The sequence below is a fragment of the Corvus kubaryi genome, unplaced genomic scaffold (assembly GCF_017639235.1).
Source record: "Corvus kubaryi isolate FWS band 111438036 unplaced genomic scaffold, C.kubaryi_AGA036_p1.0 37256, whole genome shotgun sequence".
Taxonomy (NCBI): domain Eukaryota; kingdom Metazoa; phylum Chordata; class Aves; order Passeriformes; family Corvidae; genus Corvus; species Corvus kubaryi.
In genome coordinates, this window is record NW_024581076.1 from 7,415,339 (window position 1) to 7,436,076 (window position 20,738).

The 20,738-nt window shown below is 39.7% G+C and overlaps 3 protein-coding genes across 20 annotated transcripts in view; 1 reads left to right on the plus strand and 2 right to left on the minus strand.

Moving 5' to 3' along the window:
* The window catches only part of SKA3 (spindle and kinetochore associated complex subunit 3), a 39,002-nt gene extending 27,761 nt beyond the window's left edge, over nt 1–11,241 (minus strand). For 3 of the 11 annotated variants that reach the window (XM_042023936.1, XM_042023937.1, XM_042023938.1), the window contains exons 1-8: nt 10,994–11,238; nt 9,325–9,389; nt 8,275–8,440; nt 5,933–6,365; nt 4,158–4,258; nt 3,247–3,434; nt 2,828–3,043; nt 2,575–2,693 (exon numbers count right to left, since the gene is read on the minus strand). In XM_042023936.1, coding sequence (XP_041879870.1) covers nt 2,575–2,693; nt 2,828–3,043; nt 3,247–3,434; nt 4,158–4,258; nt 5,933–6,365; nt 8,275–8,440; nt 9,325–9,389; nt 10,994–11,096 — 1,391 coding nt within the window. In that variant the 5' untranslated portion in view covers nt 11,097–11,238. Of the gene's footprint in view, nt 1–202; nt 1,706–2,574; nt 2,694–2,827; nt 3,044–3,246; nt 3,435–4,157; nt 4,259–5,932; nt 6,366–8,274; nt 8,441–9,324; nt 9,390–10,993 lie in introns of those variants that run through there. The other 8 variants (XM_042023939.1, XM_042023940.1, XM_042023933.1 and 5 more) reach the window with 8 other exon arrangements.
* MRPL57 (mitochondrial ribosomal protein L57) lies at nt 11,241–12,838 on the plus strand. Of its 3 annotated transcripts, none has more exons than XM_042023950.1 (2): nt 11,241–11,336; nt 12,370–12,838. In XM_042023950.1, the coding sequence occupies exon 2, from the start codon at nt 12,375–12,377 to the stop codon at nt 12,684–12,686; it is 312 nt and encodes a 103-aa protein (XP_041879884.1). In that variant the 5' UTR covers nt 11,241–11,336; nt 12,370–12,374; the 3' UTR covers nt 12,687–12,838. The 3 variants fall into 3 exon arrangements, with proteins under 3 accessions (XP_041879884.1, XP_041879887.1, XP_041879886.1); XM_042023953.1 differs by lacking the exon at nt 11,241–11,336 and adding an exon at nt 11,383–11,466; XM_042023952.1 differs by lacking the exon at nt 11,241–11,336 and adding an exon at nt 11,493–11,578.
* Nucleotides 12,839–13,607: 769 nt separating this feature from the next.
* Nucleotides 13,608–20,738, minus strand: part of ZDHHC20 (zinc finger DHHC-type palmitoyltransferase 20) — a 50,032-nt gene continuing 42,901 nt past the window's right edge. For all 6 annotated transcript variants that reach the window (XM_042023944.1, XM_042023943.1, XM_042023946.1 and 3 more), the window contains one exon: nt 13,608–19,124. In XM_042023944.1, the coding sequence (XP_041879878.1) occupies nt 19,105–19,124 (20 nt within the window). In that variant the 3' untranslated portion in view covers nt 13,608–19,104. The remainder of the gene's footprint in view (nt 19,125–20,738) is intronic.

Sequence of the window (20,738 nt, forward strand, 5' to 3'; positions counted from 1 at the left end):
CTGTTTAGCGGTGGTAAATCTGTCGGGTTGAAACACTCTTGCTCTGCAGCAAGAATACTTTGTACCTTTCCAAGGCCATGAAATTTCAGAACCAGCATTCACCCCACCAGGCTTCAATCTATGAAAAAGCTGGAAGTGGGTGTGGCCTTCACTCTCTGAAGAGGATGGGTAGAACAAATAAATGTTCTTATAGCAGGCAACAAGCATTTGAGACAGATTTATTTTGTATCCCAAAGTGTTAATTAACCTCACAGACTGACACATTAATACATACTTTTCTTTTAAACAGAAACTAGCTTTTTCTATGACAGCGTGCTCAGGTCAGAACTAGTAGAAAATCACCTTCTCCAATTAATTTGATGTACACTTATCCTGGAAAACGACTGTAATAGCAGGAAAAAGGCACCTTTACTTGTTAAATTTTAATCAGGACAAGTCTGTCTAAGCAACTGAAGAAATACTTGTAGGCATCTCTAGATGTTTGCATATTCTGAAGACTTAAAAAAATGTGGAGCTGAGAGTTCAGAAAAGCATCCCCTTATCCCTATCTCCTGGGACAGTCTCTCCTTTCTCATGCGTTGCATGTTTGCCCTCATATAAATGATAGACTTTCAGTCAACAACTGGAAGACAAATGATAAGAGCAGACCTGGAGTCAGAGGAATAGCTGACACTGCAAACAGCAAACTGGCTCCAAACAAGGGTATGCAGCTGGGTTTTCTAGTGGAAAACAGTAAAAGTGCTAGTAGAACAAAGTCCTAATTACTATGACTACCAAAAGAGTGCCAAACAGCTCTTAGAACTTAAGCTTGGTCAGCTACTGCAGGGTTAGATGTGCACATTTAGAAGTGACAGCAGCACTGAAGAGAATACACATGGCAGCAGCAGGAGCGGAAGCAATCACCTACACTCCTGCCAGCCAATTCTTCCAGCAGTTGAAGATACACATAACCAATATCAATTCCACATTTTCAAATAATTTAACAGTCCAGCCAGACTACAAAGAAACCAGATGCGTAGCACCTGATAACTAGGTCGATGTATATTAAGAAAGAAGCTGCATGGGAAACACTTGTCTGCCAGAGAAGTAATAGCCAGTCTGATGCAGGAATGCGTCAGATACATCTTGGCACTGCAGAAATCACTAAAAGCACCAAAGTGCTTTAAACAGTAAAGAAGGAGTTACTCTTCCAATACAAAAAAAATTACTTGTTTCTGTTGATGATACCAAAGACTGTTGAGGTACCCGACTTCAGCCTCAGCCCTGAAACGGTGTAGGAGTCACCAGAAGAGCCAGAGATACCCACTTTTTTAAGCACTATACTGGACTTTCTTTCTATTACAACCTAACTGCACTCTCTACAGCCTACTGCAAATGCAATCCTACACAACAAACAACTGAACATGAATCTCCATTCCTCTTTGAAGTGTAATATATTTAAAACCCCTCAATATATTTTGGCAATAATGTCCATAGAAAATTAAGCACAAGCTGTTAGTTCAAACAAGTTTATCCACATCATGGATAAAGAATTTTTCTCCATTAAAAAAGCTTTTTCTTGGTATGGCTCTTTCTTCCCACCAGTATTTCCTTTTGCTTTTTGAACTTGTTATGATTTGGTGACAAGATCCATGAATGTGAAACAGTTTCAACATGGTCTTCAGTTTCATTTCAGATGTTTGGCCTGAAAACTCCACGATATCCTCTGAAAATATACCCAGATGTGTTTGTGAGCTTATTTGAATCGTATTTTGAATTAGCAGAAGACAAAAATATTGAAAACTTGTCTTTTTTATCTTGACAACAAAAAATGAAGGATCAGCTAAAGTGAGATTACTCAAATGGATTCCAACTCCTAAGTATAGTAAGATACCAACTTTTATCAGTCTCACTCCGGGTTTTGTTCCTTACTGGAACTCTGGGGTTTGTACCTTTTGTACCTCCTATTAAAATAATCTGTAGAGACTCTAAGTTTAACAGATAATCAACTAGCATAATATATATATTACATTGAATCAAGAATATCTACACTTTGATAAAGTTGTCATAAAAACTTCTTTATATTCAAATTGATGGTGTTCTTTATAAAAGTATTATTCACTTGTTCTAAGGTTACTCATACTTATTGTACCTTTTCAGTTCAAAAAATTTTGTCTTTGTCAAAACAACTGTGAAAACAGTTCTCACTTAGATACTTTTCACCAAATTCTTTTGGTTTATTGCCTAAATTTACTCAGAAAGCATTCACTGGTGCTTTGATTGCCACAAAGCAAAGTATACCTACAGATAAACCCACAGTAAGACTCTGCCTTCCTTTTCATTGGTGGTTTTGTTGGTTTTTTTGTTTGTTTGCTTTAAATTTGGGAGGATCCAAACACACCATCAACTATAATATCTGTTCTTTAAAAATGGGTAGTTTTTACCATGCCAAAATCCAGTTACTTAGTCACAGAAGCAAGAGCTGTTTTGGTAGTTGAGGAGCAAGCAACTGCATGAATTTCTCAGTACATTAAAGCCTCTTTGTACCTCCTACAAATAAAATTTCTTAACCAAATTTGTAAAATGTAATCATACCTGTTCTCTTTGTTGCAGTAATCAGTGGAATCACTTTCATATCTTGTAGTATTTCCTGCCTTGGTCTCCATTTCCTTGGCTTTAGAAGAGTCTACCTTATGATTATATTGGGAAAGAATCTATAGGAAACATTAAACAGGAATAAAAAGGATTACCTAAGAACTCAAAACAGATGGATTACAGATAGAACTAGGCCCTTTTAATTTTAGTATTTTGATATTAAAAATAGGGGAAAAAAAGCATATTAGCTAACCTTTAGAACATCATCTGGTATCCTTGTTATTTCTGGAGGTGGAGGAGTATTGAGTAACTGGTCATAGTGTTTCAGTTTGGGAGGGGAAGAGTCCCCAAAATGTTTAAGATTCTCATCAGAGCGCCCAGCAAAAGGAATTCTATCTTCTTTGTATTGTGTATCTTTTGCATCCTTCTTTGTCATTGACTCAATCTTCCCCCCTGGCTTTACCTGCTGCTGCAAAAGTAGTATTAAATGCCTTCAGTTAATTTACTTATGTTAGGTAAAATATTTAGTAAATGCTCTTACAGAATTATGATTAGAAAAAACTTTTACAGTGACATAAGAAAAAAACAGTATTGGAAAAGAATACCAAACTGAGATTTAAAAATCTGCTTATGGCAAAGTAAGTGAAAATGTATATAATTGCTATTTACTACCTTAGCTTCTGCTTTTAGCCATCTTGTTTGAAAATCTGGACACTGTGGTGTTGCTGCATGACTGGGAAAAGGCTGTTCCTTTGTCTCTGGCGACCTTGATGATACTGTACTATTTGTTTTGGAAGAGACCTTCACATCAGGAGTACAGAACACAAATACCATAGGAGAAGCCATCCAGTCAGCTGCTGCTATCAAGGGTGAGCGAAATAAAATTAAAAATATATGCGTGCACACACATCTATAACTATTAGCAGTTCCAGTCTCATTTTCTAAAACATGTTTATCATTTTAGTTGATATTTTGTTTGATCCATCCAAATTACAATATTCCTTAAAAGCAGCAAATGCAGAAACAAGTAGTCATTCTAGTCCCACTACTGAATATAACAGAAGCCCAGCTTAAATCAACATTGCTTTCCCTTCTCATTTACCCAATCGTCACTATGTTTGTCCCAAGATTTTTACGGATTTTTAAAATAACCTATTTCTCCTCTCAAAGAAGTTTTAGCATCACTCTTAAAAGTCTTAAATTACTGTCTTGCTAGCCCCTTTCTTTCCTGTCTTTAAACAGATCCAATGGGTATTCTCAGAAAAAAAAAGGCTAAGTTGGCAAAACAGTACTTTTATTTCAAATAAGGGTAAGCTGCAGTTACAAAATGATTAATTCTGCTGCATAATTCCAGTTGGATATGAGTGCAAGAATATAAGGTATAAATCTTTCCTCAAAGTGAGAAACTTTCCCATGGAAGCCATCAACATTTTTTAGACATTAGTACTCATACAATGACTTGCCCTGAATTAACTATATTTAACCAGAAATACAATTTAAGTTTACCATGTGCTTACAATGCATTTACACATGCATTCTGTAAAAATGCATATGTATATTTATTTCATATATTTTTAACTTACCATTCTCAGCTCTCGTACTTGATTTTGATGCAGGAGTAACCATGATTTCCCTGACTGTCATTTCTGACACATTCCCTCCATTATCATCTCCTTTAACCAACCTGAAAACCAAATCCCCAATTAGCTCTCAAGTATTATGAAGAGGTCACAATTAAAGGAATTTTGCCAACCTGATCGCTTTTCTAGTATTCATTAATGAATATGCAAGTAAAAAAATAGTTTTCTCAAATATGAATGTTTTATAGATTTATTATCTGTGATTCTTCTGCAGTTTGTAGTATGCACATGTTCAGTCCAGCCACAAATGACCAAATACATTGAGATTTCAAGCTAATGCATTAAGAAAAAAAACCAAACCCAAACCAACCAAAAAGATGTCCGTGGTAGGACAGATGCCTATTCTGTGTTGGGGGTTTTATTTTGAACTGCCTGTTGCCTAAGCAATTCTATAGAACAAGAGGAAATCTTTTCTGCTTTTAAACAAATAAGAGTCTTGTGAACACTGAAAGATTTTTAATTGAATTTTTAAGTTTAAATAAGATTGTTTATCTTAATCAAATACAATAGAGCTTTAAAGCAATTTTAGTAATTACATAACTATTTCAAGGGAGAAATTCCAAAATTATTTTAAAAGAAAATTTAGTGATTTCAAAGTAACAAGCTATTTAATATCAATTCCATAACACTGGAAACAGAAATTTTAAAAACTATTTTTTCATATCCAATATATTCTAGTGAAAAAATGGCACATGCAGTTAAGAGAGGGTACCAGGCAAAATGTGGAAGCTTCCCTAACCGACACACAAAACTGTCTCTTTAAAGAAAATTGTTTTAAGTGTTTAAAAAGTAATCTTAACTATGATAATCAGATTTAGATCTTCTCTACAAAATGTCCAAGCTTAAAAAACCCCCCAATAGACAGTATAGGCAGGATATGAGGCAGTATATTTTACTTAGATGAACACATCTCAAACTTTGGGTTAAATAAAAAAGTAACTTTTCAAGTCAGTTTTATCTTTGAAGTCTTAGAGATAGTTGAAACCCTATGATTTTTAGTTTTTACAATGAGTAGAACCCATAGAATTTTTTAAGTGGTTTTCATGCATATGATCCTTGTTTTCCAAACAATTTCTCTAAATATCAAGTATTTAGGTACTGTCAGCTTTTAAAATTGAACATATTGCTAATACTAACTATAAAAACATGACCTATTAACTACGTGCATGACCTCACTGCTGCAATTATTTTTCTTTATAATTAGAACAGTGAAAATCTAGAGAAGTCTTTTCAGCTCCAGAAGACTGGAACAAAAGGAGCAAACTGTAAGGTGGGGCTTATGTTAGAAACAACACAGTGCTTCTATAAATTTACTGAATGCTTTACAAACTGTTTTCTGTTAACACTACTAAAGCTTCTGAAACCTTTACACTGGCTGTATAATATTTATGGCAGACAAGCCCAGGCCCAAACCCATGGTTAAGGAAAACAACAGATCACATTGTGTTTTTCTCTTTGCAAATACATTGTATATGGAAAATTCTTATGGTGCAGTCAAGGCAAGGAGCACATCAGATGTATTTCATGTCAGCATTTGGAACTGCAATGGGTATGTGAAAAGATGTGTACAGAGTTAAATAACGCAGGACCAACCAGCTAAGAGATAACAATCACCCACCTGAAGACAAAGAGAAGGGTGATAGCAGCAAGTAATTAGTACAGCAAGAAGAAAATACAGAAAATTCAGTAGACAAACAGTCTGAACTCCAGTAACTTACTTTTTGATTGTCTGCGAAGTTTTATGAATAAGTGACATCGTATAATCTTCATTCATACACATGGTATGTTCACTAATGCCAAAGTGTTCAAGTTTTGGTGTCACACACTCATAATCATCCATCTTCAGCTTACATTTCGGTGTTTTGGGCAAAGCACGGGGTGTTCGCAGGTTTAGTGGAGTCTCATTCTTTGGCTTTTGTTGATGTGCACTTGTTGTGTGCTGTGCTTTCACTGCACTCCAAGGCCTGGAGAAAGCGTACTGTGAAAGGCCAAAATCAGAAAGCTGGAGGTTGTGCAGTGGGTCTTTGGGCAACAGTGGCTTCTCAGTACAAGCAGATAGATGAGGTACATCATTTGCTTTTTCTTCATCAGATTTATTCTGGACAGACATTGCTGATTCACGGTTAACTTCCTCCTCCTCCTCCTCCTCTTCTTTTTAAGAAAAGGAATGAAAAAAAAATTACGTCAGAAGTTCCTGTTTTAAGAATTTATAAAATAAATTCGGACACTTCCCCAGTATTCAAATTTTTTTACTTGTTATTGTAAAAAATAGATTCCTTCTTTCACTTTAAAGTATTGAACCTGAAGCTACAACAGATAGCAAAAGCTTGTATCAAGCTAAACTATATTTATAAGTCACATATTTACTGAATTTCACTCTGCTAAATATTATTCACTCTGGTAAATACTATTTCTAGTGAAAATGAAATTCAAAGATTTTTACACAAGAGTATTTTTCTCCCTGCATAGAGATGAAAGGTTTTTGGGGAAAGAGCAAAGGCTGCAGGCAGTACTAGAATGCTCATTCTTCAGAAAAACAGTATTGAAGAAAGGTTATGAAGCAGCAACTAAAAACTTATGAGAGAAGATAGTTTTTTAGATGACAAGAGTCCACTGCAAAAATATGTAAATGTGTAATCTGTACATTTCTGGAGTTAGATAAACCAAACCACCCCAAAACATCGATGAATTTCTGCATGATGTAGTAAGTGAAAAGGTCTGGAGCACAAGTCCTGTGAGGAGCAGCTGAGGGAGCTGGGGGTGTTCAGCCCGGAGAAAAGGAGGCTCAGGGGAGACCTTATCCCTCTCTGCAACTCCCTGAAAGGAGGCTGTAGCCAGGTGGGGGTCTGCCTCTTCTCCCAGGTAACAAGTGGTAGGACAAGATGACACAGTCTTAAGCTGCACCAGGGGAGATTCAGGTTGGACATTAGCAAGAATTTTTTCACAGAAAGGGTGATTAGACATTGGAATGAACTTCCCAGGGAATCACTGTCCCTGGAGGTGTTTAAGGAAAGACTGGACATGGCATTGTCTGGTTGACTTGGTGGTGTTCAGCCACAGGTTGGACTTGATGATTCAGAAGTCTTTTCCAACTTAATTGATTCTGTGAGGTGGGTAGGGGGAGGGAGGCTATTTAAAGTAATGCACCTTCTGGGATGCACTGGTATTTTGTCTTCAGATATGCTTAGCTTAAAAATACAACTTAAAAATAATTTAACCTTGTAACTCTGTTTGGAGACTTATTTAAAAGCAAAGAGAGTATAGGAAGAAAAGTACTATAAAAATCAGAGCCTTCTGCCTTATCTGTGTGAAACAGCTACAGTAGCTTAACTTGGACATCAATATGGTTCACAACCATAATTTTGTGTAAAGACTGGATAATGCTCAGGGAAGGTTAAGGCCCCATCAAAGGCTTTTTGAAGACTGATTGGGCTCTTGATACCAAAAGGAGTATGTGTAGTACTGACAGCTGTAGTACTTTAACTCATTTGGCACATCTGGATTTTTCAGACAGTTGTGTGTGCATTTTCTGACTGGATTAAGGACCTCCTTCCCCCAACAATCAAGCTGCCACTGCTTGTCACATGCCACCTAATTCCTGCACATTCTTCTCTTGCCCCATTTGTGCTGTGAAACAGACATTTTAAGATTTTCTCTAGGATGGTTTAAGTTAATGAAACCACCACATATGAATACAAACCAACGGAGGTGCATCTACAATAGTTCCTCATGCGTGAGAAGCTGAAGCAGCGTAATTCTCTGGGTTACAAAAACATGCTTGCTAACACGTTTTCTGAATATAATTACTGAAAAAAAAACCAAACCTCAACACAAACTAACCTAAAGGCATGCCAGAAGGTCTAACTCCAAGTGTTTGTGTTTTGGTTTATTCTTATGGCACCAATCACAACAAAATCTTTTACCCTCTGGATATTATTATAAAGCAAATAACATAGTTGTACTTGATCTCTTAATTAATAGAAATATACACATAGATAAAGAGAAACATTTTACAAAAATGATACTGTTCTTCACATACTGTATTGACAAGAAATATTACCTGTAGTGTCTTTGACATGTGGTTTGTAGCCATATTTCTGGAACAGCTCTCTTATTTTTCCAAGATCTGCTGAATTTCTTTGCATCAATATTTCACTTGCCTTCATAAAGTCACGAATTGCTTTTTTTTCAGAGCAACTCCTATCAAGACTGGCACTAATGTCTTCCTTTGGGGACAGAGAGGGGGAGTGGAACATAAAAATACTGGTTTTCAAATCATCACAAGCTAGTTGTTTACACATGAAGCATTTTGGAAGTAAGTATTCAACTGCAATTCAGATGAAGATAAGCAGTGAATTTAGGTCTTTTCTACAGCTGAAAACCATGAGGTATATACACCTACAGAACACCAGGAATATATGGGGCATAAGTGTATAAAAACTTTTAAAGGTAACTGTAATGACAGTTCACAATATGATAACTACTTACTGGTAACCTTGAAAAAAAAAATGCTTTAACTCCAGAAAAATATGAGATTAGTTTGGACTCTTACTCTATATGTACAAAGAATTATTGCAGAGCAAAAGGTAAATCTCACATTTATATCACTCAATTATTTCTATATTGCTCATTTCTATAACCCATTTTTCCTACTTCTGTATAAGAAATAAACAACATTTTCCACAAGTTTAACTGAATGGCTGAAGGTACTGAAACTTCTGTGAAGATTGATTTTTTTCTAAAGGCTGCTCATGGAAAACAAGCAAGCTTATATTTTTTGTTGGGAGCTGCTGCTCCTGAATCATTCTCCTCATACCTTGGCACAGCTACAGCTTCCTTGTAACCTTTGTTCCCTGCTTACCTGAGTGACGATAGTGACTGCAAACTAATAAACATTGCTAAACGTACTTCGGGTCACCCACAAGTTTTTGGGCATTACCCCAATACCCATGGCCATTATGAGGACTCAGAGGTAACTGAGTAAAAATAAGGGTTATAACTGCTGACCAACAAAGCTGAATTGTGGCTTACTGATCAAAACAGAACCGTAAGTTTATGGAACATGCACATGCATGTAATTTTTCAAGAAGGAAGTGAGGTAAGATTTTACCTTCTGAGTCTTGATTTCACAGTGGAGGTCATGCAAGACTGTTGTTGGAGATTCATCTTCGTAGTCTTCGAGATTCACGTTCACATAAAAGAGTAAGTAAAAGTAAAGTAAAAAAGGTGTCTTAGTGTTTTAGCACGTGAGTAACATTCTACGTGGGAATGCAATTTCCTGTATTAGCAGATGAGAGGCTGGACATGACCCAGCCATGTGCCCTCACAGCCCAGAGAGCCAGAGGTGTCCTGGGCTGCATCCAAAGCAGCGTGGGCAGCAGGGCCAGGGAGAGGATTCTGCCCCTCTGCTCTGCTCTGGTGAGACCCCACCTGCAGTGCTGCATCCAGCTCTGGGGTCCCAGCACAGGGAGGACATGGAGCTGTTGGAGCAAATCCAGAGGAGGGGCACCAGGATGGTTAGAGGGACAGAGCACCTCTCCTACAAGGAAAAGGCTGAGAGAACTGGGATTGTTGAGCGTGGAAGAGAGGCTGCTTCAGGATGAATTAAGTGCAGCCTTCAGTACCTGAAGGGAGCCTACAAGAAAGATAGAGAAGGTCTTTTTACAAAGGCATGTAGTGACAGGACAAGGGGGAATGTATTCAAACTAAGAGAGAGCAGATTTAGATTAGATATTAGGAGGACGTTCTTTGCTGTGAGAATGGTGAGGCTCTGGAACAGGTTGCTCAGAGAAGCTGTGGATGCCTCATCCCTGGAAGTGCTCAAGGCCAGATTGGATGGGGTTCTGAGCAGCCTGGTCTGGTGGAAGGTGTTCCTGCCCATGGCAGGGGGTTGGAACCAGGTGATCTTTAAGGTCCATTCCAACTCGAACCATTCTATGTTTCTATGATATTAGAGATGTTGGATTTGTACATTAGACAGAGCGAGTCAATACAGAAAAAAACAGAGAGAACTAGTTTCTGTCGGGTACCCCGCACAGCAAAAACCTGCCCTTTGTACAGTGTGTTAAACTCCACAGAGAAACTGCCCAGGCTTCCACTTTAATGTTGCAGCTAACACTGTAGAAATTGATGTATAGAAGATATTGATAAAACGGGTTGGTCCCTGGGCTGTCAAGAATTACTTATGCTAAAATTTTATCCTTAAGGAGCTTGCATGAAGTCGGAAAAAAGTGATACAGACACCAGTGAAAAATAAGTATCAGCAGAAAGCTGAATTCTTCCACCGAACTTGCACGTGGGCAGATGCATTGTTCCATACACGACGCAGCAGTCGTTACTTTTTTCACTGGAAACCAAGCCTAATGCAAATGGTGTAAAAGAGGGCACTTGCTACGTAACATGACATAGAAACGCAATTAGAAGCCTGAGCTATCTGCCCAGAGAGAGAACATGAGCTGAAAATGTTTTCCTATATCGATCCGCGAAAAGAAGGAGAAGCAAGAATGTGATTCCCATTTCATCCCGATCATCCTATCTTTCTCCACGACAAAAACTCAACCACACACCCACAAAGGCGCTCAGAGAGACAACAAGGAGCAGCCCAAACAATTCACAGCCGAGCAACCCGCAGGCTCACGCCCGGGCCTACCAAAGGCCCTCCCAGAGGAGCACAGGGGGACAGTGCCAGGCGGGAACGCAAATCGGGCAAGGAGCCCCGAGGAACAAGCGCGAAGCCACCAGCCCCAGGCGTGCGGCCCATGGCCGGGGGCTGCACTTACCCACGTCCTCCCGGAGCATGGCCCGCTCCAGCTGCTTCACATCCTTCTCCACCGTGAGGGCCAGGTCCCGCAGCTTGCCGAAGAAGCCCCTGGTCACGTCCATGGCTCCGAGTCGGGGAAGCGGAGCGCGGAGGTAGCGGGACCGGCGCGGCCCAGAGGGGAACGGAGCGGAACGGGCCGAGTCGCGCGCGCCCCTGAGGGGCTTCAAACTGCCGCCAGCGCGAGCCTCATTGGCGCTGCCGGGCTCCGCCCGCCGCCGCCTCTCGCGAGAGCCGCGCTCCCCGCCCGCCCGCCGCCATCTTGGCTTCTCCGTGGGGAGCGGAGCCGCCGTCGGAGCTTCCCGGTGAGTGAGGCCGGGAGTGGAACTGGGGCCTGGGGCAGCGGCACCGGCACCCTCACGGGTACCCGCGGCTTCGCTTCTAAATCGGGCCAGAGAGTGGGACGCCGGCGTGCGGCTGCACCGTGGGAACGGGGTGGGTTAGCTTCACTTAGCGGCAGTGCTGGTAAAAGTGCCTGGGTGACTTACTCACGGCACCAAGGCTGACAGCGTTCATGAAGCGTTTGGACAACTCTCTCAGGCACATGGTGCGGCTCTTGGGGATGTACTGTGCATGGCCAGTTGGACTCGATGGTCCTTGTGGGTCTCTTCCAAGTCCGCGTATTCTGTGATTCTGTAAAGCTGATGAAATCCGGTGTAATGAGAAAGCCGGGCATGGGCGGGTTTGGGACTAATAATGAACACGGTAACGAAGAGCACGTGTGTAAAATCTAAACGTCATTCGGCCTTTCCTGCCCACTACACCCAGTGTGTTGTGTCAGTCTGTTCGTGCTTTCCGCTTACGCCACTTGGTCTAATTCAGGGTATTGCTTCTCTCTACCATCCGATTTCCCTTGGACAGAATACAAGACTAGGTAATTACATACTAATAAGCTTACGGAGAGCCTGTAGTTCAAAACCTAATGCTAGGAAAGGCCAGATTTGGATCGAGAAGACAGAGCTGGAAGTACTCCGTGTACTAAACACAGCTGTTTGAAGAAGGCATGACCAAAATGAACCCTTCATTCTTGAGTATCTGACTGGATTTTTCTTAAATAACTTACGGAGTATATGCTTTAATTGTGGAGTAAGGATAACTGAATAAATTCTTAAACTACACAGATTTCAGTTCCCCTTTTCTGATAAAGTTTCCAGTATATCTGGCCTTGTGCTGCCTGCTGTGTGTGATGGTTTGTGAGTACCAAGTTCTGAGCTTGAACCTTCAAACCAGCCAGCTAAAAGGCAGTGGAGTGAATGCAGGGCTTTTAATTTTTCTTGTCAAAGTTTTATTTTTGTCCCTAAGGTAATGAGTATTTTATATTTCTGTTTATGTTTTAAGGCAAAATGTTTTTAACAACAGTATTACTGCGGAAGAGAATTCCTGGAAAACAATGGATTGGGAAGTACAGGCAGCCAAGACAGGTTACCACTTCAATGAAGCAAGCAATGATCCGAAGGTTGGAAATTGAAGCAGAGAATGAATATTGGCTCAGCCGACCTTACCTGACACAGGAACAGGAATACAAACACAACACAGAAGAGAGACGTGCGAAGTGGGAAGCTTTCAAAAGCCTGAAACAAGCCAAGTTCCCTGAGCACAGATACATCAGCGATCATTTAAACCACTTAAATGTGTCAAAGAAATGGACATGTTGAATAATACAGCATATTTATATTTGGCACATGTCATGCACTACCCTAGAATCTGCTCTCGTACCTGTTACGGTAATTCACTGTAATTAGGGTGTGTGACAGATAAGACTTTGCTGGGGTGTACGAAGTACAACATTAAAAAGAGTTCTCTGGAACAGTGTCTATTTTCTTACTGTTTTGTTAGAGAAGTTCTATGTGTGGCTCTCTACCATCTGCCCACCCTCTGTTCTTCAGGGCTTAAACAGCAAGTTACCAGGTGCAGTGGTGGTGATTTATAGATAACCTAGCTTACAGCTTCAGTGGTTGCCTTCTGAAAGCCTGGAGAACACTCCTGCTGTGTTGAAAGGGCTCATGTGCTGATACTGGCCAGATGGCTCGGGCTAGCCACTCTCCCTTCCTCAGGGATTGTTCTGTGTATACCAGTACTTGAGACACGACTATGACGCTTGCCATCAGGCGTGCAAGGACCAAGGGGAACTAGAACTGCAGAGACAGGAGGATGAGGCTGGAATTCATGGAATATTACAAAATGTACCATTTTTAAAAAAAACTTTCTGGAAAGAATTCTTGATTTTAAATGCCAGTGTCATTGTCATGTTAGTGTCAACTTGTCATGTTAGTGTCAACTCTAATAGGGTGTTAACAGCCCTCTTACACAGATTGTTCCTGATCTAAAAGGAACGTGGCTGATTCCTGTTTGAGTGGCTGACTTCTAAGTCAGGCTTAGTGCCCTGAAGGAATAAGTTAGCCACAAGTCAGGTTTTTTATTTCCCCACAAGACCCAGTGACCTGGAAGATGTGTCAAGAGTGAGTGTAATCTAGGTTTGTTGCAGCTGGAGTGTAAAAACTGGAACAATGATGTTCTGTTTCCCAGGTAGGCAGTTCTTGTCACTGATCTAATATACAGATGCTACAGCTGAGCACTTTTCAGATTCTTTCACATACTTTTATTAAGTTGATGTTGCATTCACTGATGAATTCAAGTGTCAAGTCCATTCATATCACTTTGGAAAAGAGGCTTAAAATAGTACTTTTTCATTAAACATGAATTATACTTCAGAGAAGTATGAACAAGTCTGAACATTGATGTACAAAATCTTGAATGCACTTTCATTGGTTATAAATGACTTGAGAGAACTTTATGGAAAAGTACACGTACAGGGAAATTGCAAATTCAATTAAAACATGAAGGAACTTCCAGGCAAAGCAATGTGATTTTGTATTTAATTCATTTATAAAAGCCCGTTTTAAAAAGTTACTTCAAGTATTAAACTATAAATGGCAACATTTTCTCTGTGCATAGGATGAGTCCTATCTGTAACATACAAAAAAATACAGTAAGTACGTCATTATTACAGGTATCTTTTACACGTCGTCCCAAACTTAAATACAGCTCATTACAGGTTTAGGCAGCACAATTAAAAATAACTTTGTGGAAGCAGAATAGCTGGGACATTGTGATTAGTGCAAATGTTGATGACCCTTCCTGGCAAATACAAAAGGAACTGCAGAGATAACCCAGGGATGTGTCATTCATCTAAGTTAAAAAGGGGACAGACTTAACAGCAGGAATGCTGCCTCTTTCTGGGATAGCTTTATGATTGTGAATCGTCCTTCAGGAAGATTTAAGTTTCCCACAATAAAGCTGGTAACAGGATAAGGGACAGGAAAAATCAGAGAGGACCACGCTAAGTCCTTAAGTTGTCAGTAAGCAGTGTAAATGGAAGGGAATCAGCATGTCACCACCAATGCTTTGGTGACAATAACAGTAACCCAAATACTTCATGTCTGACATGTCTGCTTGACTGCTGAGCATGAGCTCTCTGTTTCTTGGGACAGGGGGTGGGAAGAAAGATGGGGAAACCTCCCCAAACCAAAGAAAGACGTCCTGTAAACATTATCAGACTTCACTACCTAATGGAAACAAATTCAAGTAATTGCTCAGAAAACAAATGGCCAAACCCCAGTTTTAATCTGCATTAAAACGAACTACGACTTGTAACTTCATGTTGTTTCATGACAGTTACATAATTAAGAAAAATGTGTATAAAGCTCTATATACAAAATAAATTGATAAAAGTAACAAATGTGTTCAGTACTAAATCACTTCATGTGCAGCTGCTCGCTTTGGTGCCACTTAGGGATAGAAGAGCCTCTGACATTGCACACCTTGCTGTTTTTTAGGTACTGTGAAAAGACGTGCTCTTGAGCTAAAAGTAGCTGCTGTTTGGAGCCTCTCTAAATGGACACCCAAATCCCCCAGTTAGACACAATTTTAGAGGGTGTCTTTGGAGAACATACACTATGAAGCTCAAAGCTGTTGTGGTTTTGTTGTTATTTAACTTCCAATAAAAATCTGGTCAGTCTGCTCCAGATCCAGGCAGATTTGGTCAATCTGTGTCAGAATCAGCACATCTTGGTAAATCTGCCAGACATAAATGCTGCTGCAAACACTGCTGCAGTTTCCCTCCTCTTGGGGCTCTGCTTAGCTACAACTGGACCATATTTGAGTTAGATCATGAAGTCTTTGTGTGCATACCCAGTGGGACTGAAATTCGTCCCAACCCAAAAGATGATTTATAATAAAGAACCACACAAGATCAAAGGAAAAACACAGTACCTGAAAACTGTAGGTATTCAGCACTCTGGAGAACAGGACCAATTTGTAAGAATAGCATACCAAAAGTAGCTTGGTACTTGCAAATTCCACACTCAAGAGGCAGCTTTAACAAAAATGTTACCATAATTTCTACTCAAATCACTAAAAATAGAAGTGCCCAGACTTCCTCTAAAGTAACCCTCTGAATATTTAAAATGGAGGTTTTTAATCACATCTGACTTGTATCACGACAGTCTCAAAATAATACTGTAGGAAGTCAATTAATTAGTGACAGAAACCTACTCCTCTTCCTGCCCTCCTCCCATAATACACCTTCACTAGGCACAGCAATGATGCGTGTGTTGTACACTCTGTGAGTAAATAACACTAAGAAAAACACCACTATTGTGCAGTTTTAAGTAATTTCTATTTATGGATTTCCCTGCCTCATATTCACAGGGACAGGTTTATTTCAAGACATTTCAGAAATACGGAGGATAAATCACACTGAAATCTTGCCCTTCATCAGGTTTCTGTCCTCACATTGGGAATTTAAAGCCATTTTTTTGAGTGTATGTAGATTTTTTTAAAAGAGAAAATCAGTAAGAAACACGAAAGCAGTTCCTAATTGCAGTCAGTGTCAACTATCCTACAATAACTACTACGTATGGCTTGCAATAGTCATTACTTTGATGGATCTAAAAGCTTAAGGGCTGCTATTTTTAATGACAATCAAGACTCCCTGATACAGAGTAAGTTAAAGCACAAACCAGCATTTACAACACGGCCAAACACCCTAAACAGTTGTTTTCTCAGGATCCATCCCCCTTCTGATCTGAACATGTCCTTCTCACTGCATTCACTGGAAGGTTCCAGCTCTTCTGTGCATGGGCCAAAAGAAGCCACTTCCTGCAGCCCCTGCCTCTGCTCGCCGGGACACGTACAGCTCCCTGCAGCCCAACAGCCAGCCAGCCATCCTGCTGCCTCACGGACTGCCTGGCACAGCACAGGGAGCACTCAGGACAGAACCCAAAGGCACAGGATGTCATCCTGCTGCCTTAAGACATGCCCTGACCCCTCCATCCCACTCACTGGCATGCCCTTAGAGTTCAGCAGTGCAATTCCCTTAGAGAACTTAATTCCTTTATATCAGCCTGGGGTTTCCCTTAGTCCCCAGTTCCCCAGATGAAAAAAAAAATAAAAGGGGTTGGGGGTGGTGAATGTGGAAGAATCATCTGTGACTGATTTTACTGTGTTTCATATTTGTCAAAGAGACTTTCAGTAATGCCTGCTTTTACACCAACAGTAACTCTGGCTTTAGGATTATCCTAAAACCACTGCTAACTCTGGCCTCAGGATTATCTAAAACCACTGCTCTCCTTTTCTCACTTCAAATATGAGGAAAAATCTAGGACAAAATACTCCTGTGATCTGCCTAAACATGTCAAAAATGTCAGTTCTTCATGAAAAGCCACAAAAATGTCCATCAGATACACAGAGAGGTGGTTTCAGAAGAGCAGCACTCGCTAGAGAATGCACATGGAGTTAGCCTAGTCTGTTTACTTGCAGTTTTTCCTGTAGATTCACTATCCTGACTTAAGAAATCAAACAAGTTCTACTGATGTTGGCCTACAGGATACATACATTCATGGGGGGTTATATGAAGCACTTTGGGGAGCAGGTGGGGGGAGCAGAGACCATACTGCTGAATCAGTGATACTTAGGATTCTGACATGTACTTTGCTTATAGTTCTGCTAGATGATGTCTGTGCATGGACATGTTGTTTCAGCTATAATACACTGATGCAGTAAAAGCCGGATGATATCCCAGGCCCTCCATGACAGTTTCACCAGTGTTTGGGGCTGCAAATTTTGGTATTCAGAACAAGCCATTTGAATGTGCAGTCTTCCTTCTCTCTTATCTTCCCCAAGAAATTTTGCTGGTGCAATACTGCTGAGAGCTTATATTCAGATGGGCACTTCTCACTTGACATTTGAGAAGAAAAAGCTAAACCTTTCAGACTAATGTGTAGCAAACGTTTTTGTAAGTTTTGGAATTAGCAATTGCAAAATTTCTTATACAAAGTTTGAAGAAACATTCTGCAACTTCTATAAAACATGCAAGTTTGGACCGTTACGTCTGTCTCAAGAATATCCAACAGTGAAATCATGTTCATAGGTTCTCAAAGAGTTCTTTTTCCAGAAGATTAATATTTAAGAAAAATTTATTATATCCAAAGACAAAAAAATACTTATTTTAAACCTTGAAGTATACTTGATACCTTAGTATTTCCATCCTAAACATATTTAACTCAAGTAGCAATCAGTCTGGGAGACAAACCAAACAGGTTCTTTTGGACTAGAGCATCAATTTGACTACTACCTTTAGTCTGTATCAAAAGGGCTCATGTTTGTTTGTAATCAGCATCAGCTGAGTATCAGAAAAGTTACAGACAGAAAAATCGTATTTGTCACTTTTTCCACGTGCAAAATTCCAATACCACCCAAAGATGAGTTAGCAGTCTTCTCTATAGAGGGATGAGGAGAAAAAAACCCCATGTTGTTTGCTGTAGGTCTTGAGCTAAGGATGGGATGGACTTGATTCCTCACACAGGAAACACATTTTGCCTTTTGTGAACAGGTACATTGCTGCACTAAGCCATCAAGTCTTTAGCAATTTCAGCATCACTTAAACTGGACTTGAAAGTGGGAGACCAAAGGATGCAATTTTTCAGTGTGCTAACACAGATCTATGATCCAACACTAATCTTCTTGTAAGTACTTGATATTTGTATTTTAGAACCAATAAAACCTCGTGCCTTTATTAAAAAGATAAAACAAAAGTATAAAACAGTATTTATAAACCATGAAGAGTCCCATGGAAAAAGCAGTAGTCTGCTGGTTCCATTTTCTAGCAACACACAACTGCAATATGGTTTTTCTCAGGGGTACTTTACATTTTACTGCTGCCTTACACAGAACACAGCGAAGAGTAACAGAAAATATAAGAACTTTTAATTCCTTTTTGGACTGGCCTTTCCTTGTAGGCTGACCAACAATTGTTGGAAAGTAATAATCCATGTTTTTTTCAACTAAAACCCAAGTTTTCTTCTTTGAGCTCTGTCCTTGATATGGTTAAATAAATCAAGTTAAAATGATGAGGAAGCTCAATCTTATAGCAAAAGAGCAACACCCAAGTTAAAGGCTTTTATGTTGTTGGCATTGCCTTGCTCCAAAGCACAGCTAGTAGAAGGAACCCTCAGTCCCAAAAGACTTGGAGAGCTGTGATCATAGGGTAGACTGGTTAATAGGAAAAGAGAAGACATCATCCAGTCCCTTCCCCATCACCTGCAATCTGAACTATGTATACTCCCACTTCAGACTTGCTGACCATGCTCTATGCTGATTTTTTTTTCCCTTCCTTTTCCTTTTTTTCCCCTTCTGTACTCTGGAGACCTTCTATGGAAGTGACTTCTGCAGTGCCTAAGGTATGAAGTTTGCCCATGAGGAGGTAGGAGTCTCTGCAATCTACCCCCACCACTGCAGCATAACAGAAATGCATAGTTCCCACTCTGGACCTTGTGCATCCAAGCAGGGCACTTCTGGATCTGGCCCTTTGGTAGCAGTATATAATTCAGTGTTGCATAAATGCACATTAAGAATCTTAAGGCATCTGTCTTAACTTCCCTGCTCTGCAATAGTGCTTACAAGAATCCATTGTACTGTGCAGAAACTTGAATTTCTTTTGTCTCTTCCTAGAATGTTCATGTTCCATTTTTTCCTGCTCAACTTCTTCCAAATTAAATTAAGTAATATTCAAGCTCAAAATGTGTTGCAGAAACCTAGTGAAACAAAAAAAGTTATTAATGGAATTATCCAATTAACTTTGAAAAAACACATCATAGTGCATTACACAAATGCACCTGGGTAAAGTAATTTACAGACTTCTAGTTAAGGAAAGTAGTTAAGGCAACTTTGACTCAGAAATAGCCTTCTGGGAGGTGTGGGTTTTTGTTTCACACCACTTCTGTTTTAGAAGATTATCTGTGCTAGGAACATCAGTCCATCACCACTGATCTGTCTAAAGTATCCTGGATCCCTGACTGGCAATTTGATTTTTGAATTAAATGGATAGATTTGAGGACACAAATGGTATTTGCCTAGGTGAGGCTGGGGGACTGGCCTTCTTTTCCAAATCAAGCTCTGTACACTAGAATAAGCCATGACTTTGCTTCTGCTGCATGTTAACAGGCCCAAAATTTAAAAATACAACTATTGGCTTGTTACAGGGTATTATGGAAGTGCATTGGACAGATGCTGGATCTCACAGGTACTGCACAGTTGCTTACAAATGCAGGACTGGAACTAACTATCTTGGCCTACAGAAACTGTGATCAAATCCAACTGAAATCAGAATGGTTCAAACATTGTGTTACTGAGTTAATTTAAGGTAACACATACCCAAATGCTTTTGCATTGGGTGCAATTATGCACTTTTATTTATACAACTTTTAAAACTAGTGTAGTTTGGGCAAGTGTGACACAAAGTACAGATTCTTCCTTTATCAAATCTGGCCTCACTTTAGGAAGATAGAAACGAAATTAATCTCACACTACTACCAATTAACTGTCCAGCTTAAGACAGTCATTTATGCTCCCTCTCTAGGTCAGTGGAAAGAAAGATTAAGACATTTCTATAATACCCTATCAAAGGCTGCTGGGATGAGCTGCTCTCAGGGACTTCTATTCCATTCTATGAAGAACAGAAAAGCCTCTGTAACCTACTTAGATCCGATTAGGTTTTATATAGCTAGAGGCTGAAAGGAACCCCTTCCTTTGGACATTCTTCTGCACATATATATAGAATTAAGAAAAGTTGGAAAGGGGAAATGTACCATTGGTGAGTTCTCACGATTGAGTAGGTTTTTCAGAAGTCCCACTAACTAGTCTAATTTTGGTTTTGTATGAGTTTACACTGAGCAGTCTGACCAACATCAGCCCAAGCATCACACCATCACCTGCAAAGACCTTTTAGAAAGATTTTTTTTCCTTGAAACAAGCCAAACTCCTTCCAAAACTATAATTTTAGGTCAGAAGCCTCCTTAAAAAAAAGGAAAGGAAAAAGAAAAGTGATCCTAAAATTATTGAGCGTACCAAATTCAAATGTAGTGTTTTGTTTCTGATAAAAATGGGAATTACTTGCAAAATCATCCCCCACCAAAAAACCCAGAACAACCAAAAAAAAAAGAGGCAGTGTGTAATGACTCAGCTCTAGCTTCTACAGCTATTAGTTGACCAAATAATATTTGTTTCTCTTCCAGAGCAAAAAAATTAATGGGAGCTTATAAGCTCACCACAGTAGAAAGTCAACATAAAAGAAGTCTAATTTAGTCACTGAAAATATACCAAGAGAAGTTTCATATATGCACCAACACTCACTGTATTTCCTAAATGCA

Bases quoted from the DNA above. Each gene is read 5' to 3' on its own strand.
- MRPL57 (XM_042023950.1), top strand. From the start codon at position 12,375: ATGTTTTTAACAACAGTATTACTGCGGAAGAGAATTCCTGGAAAACAA.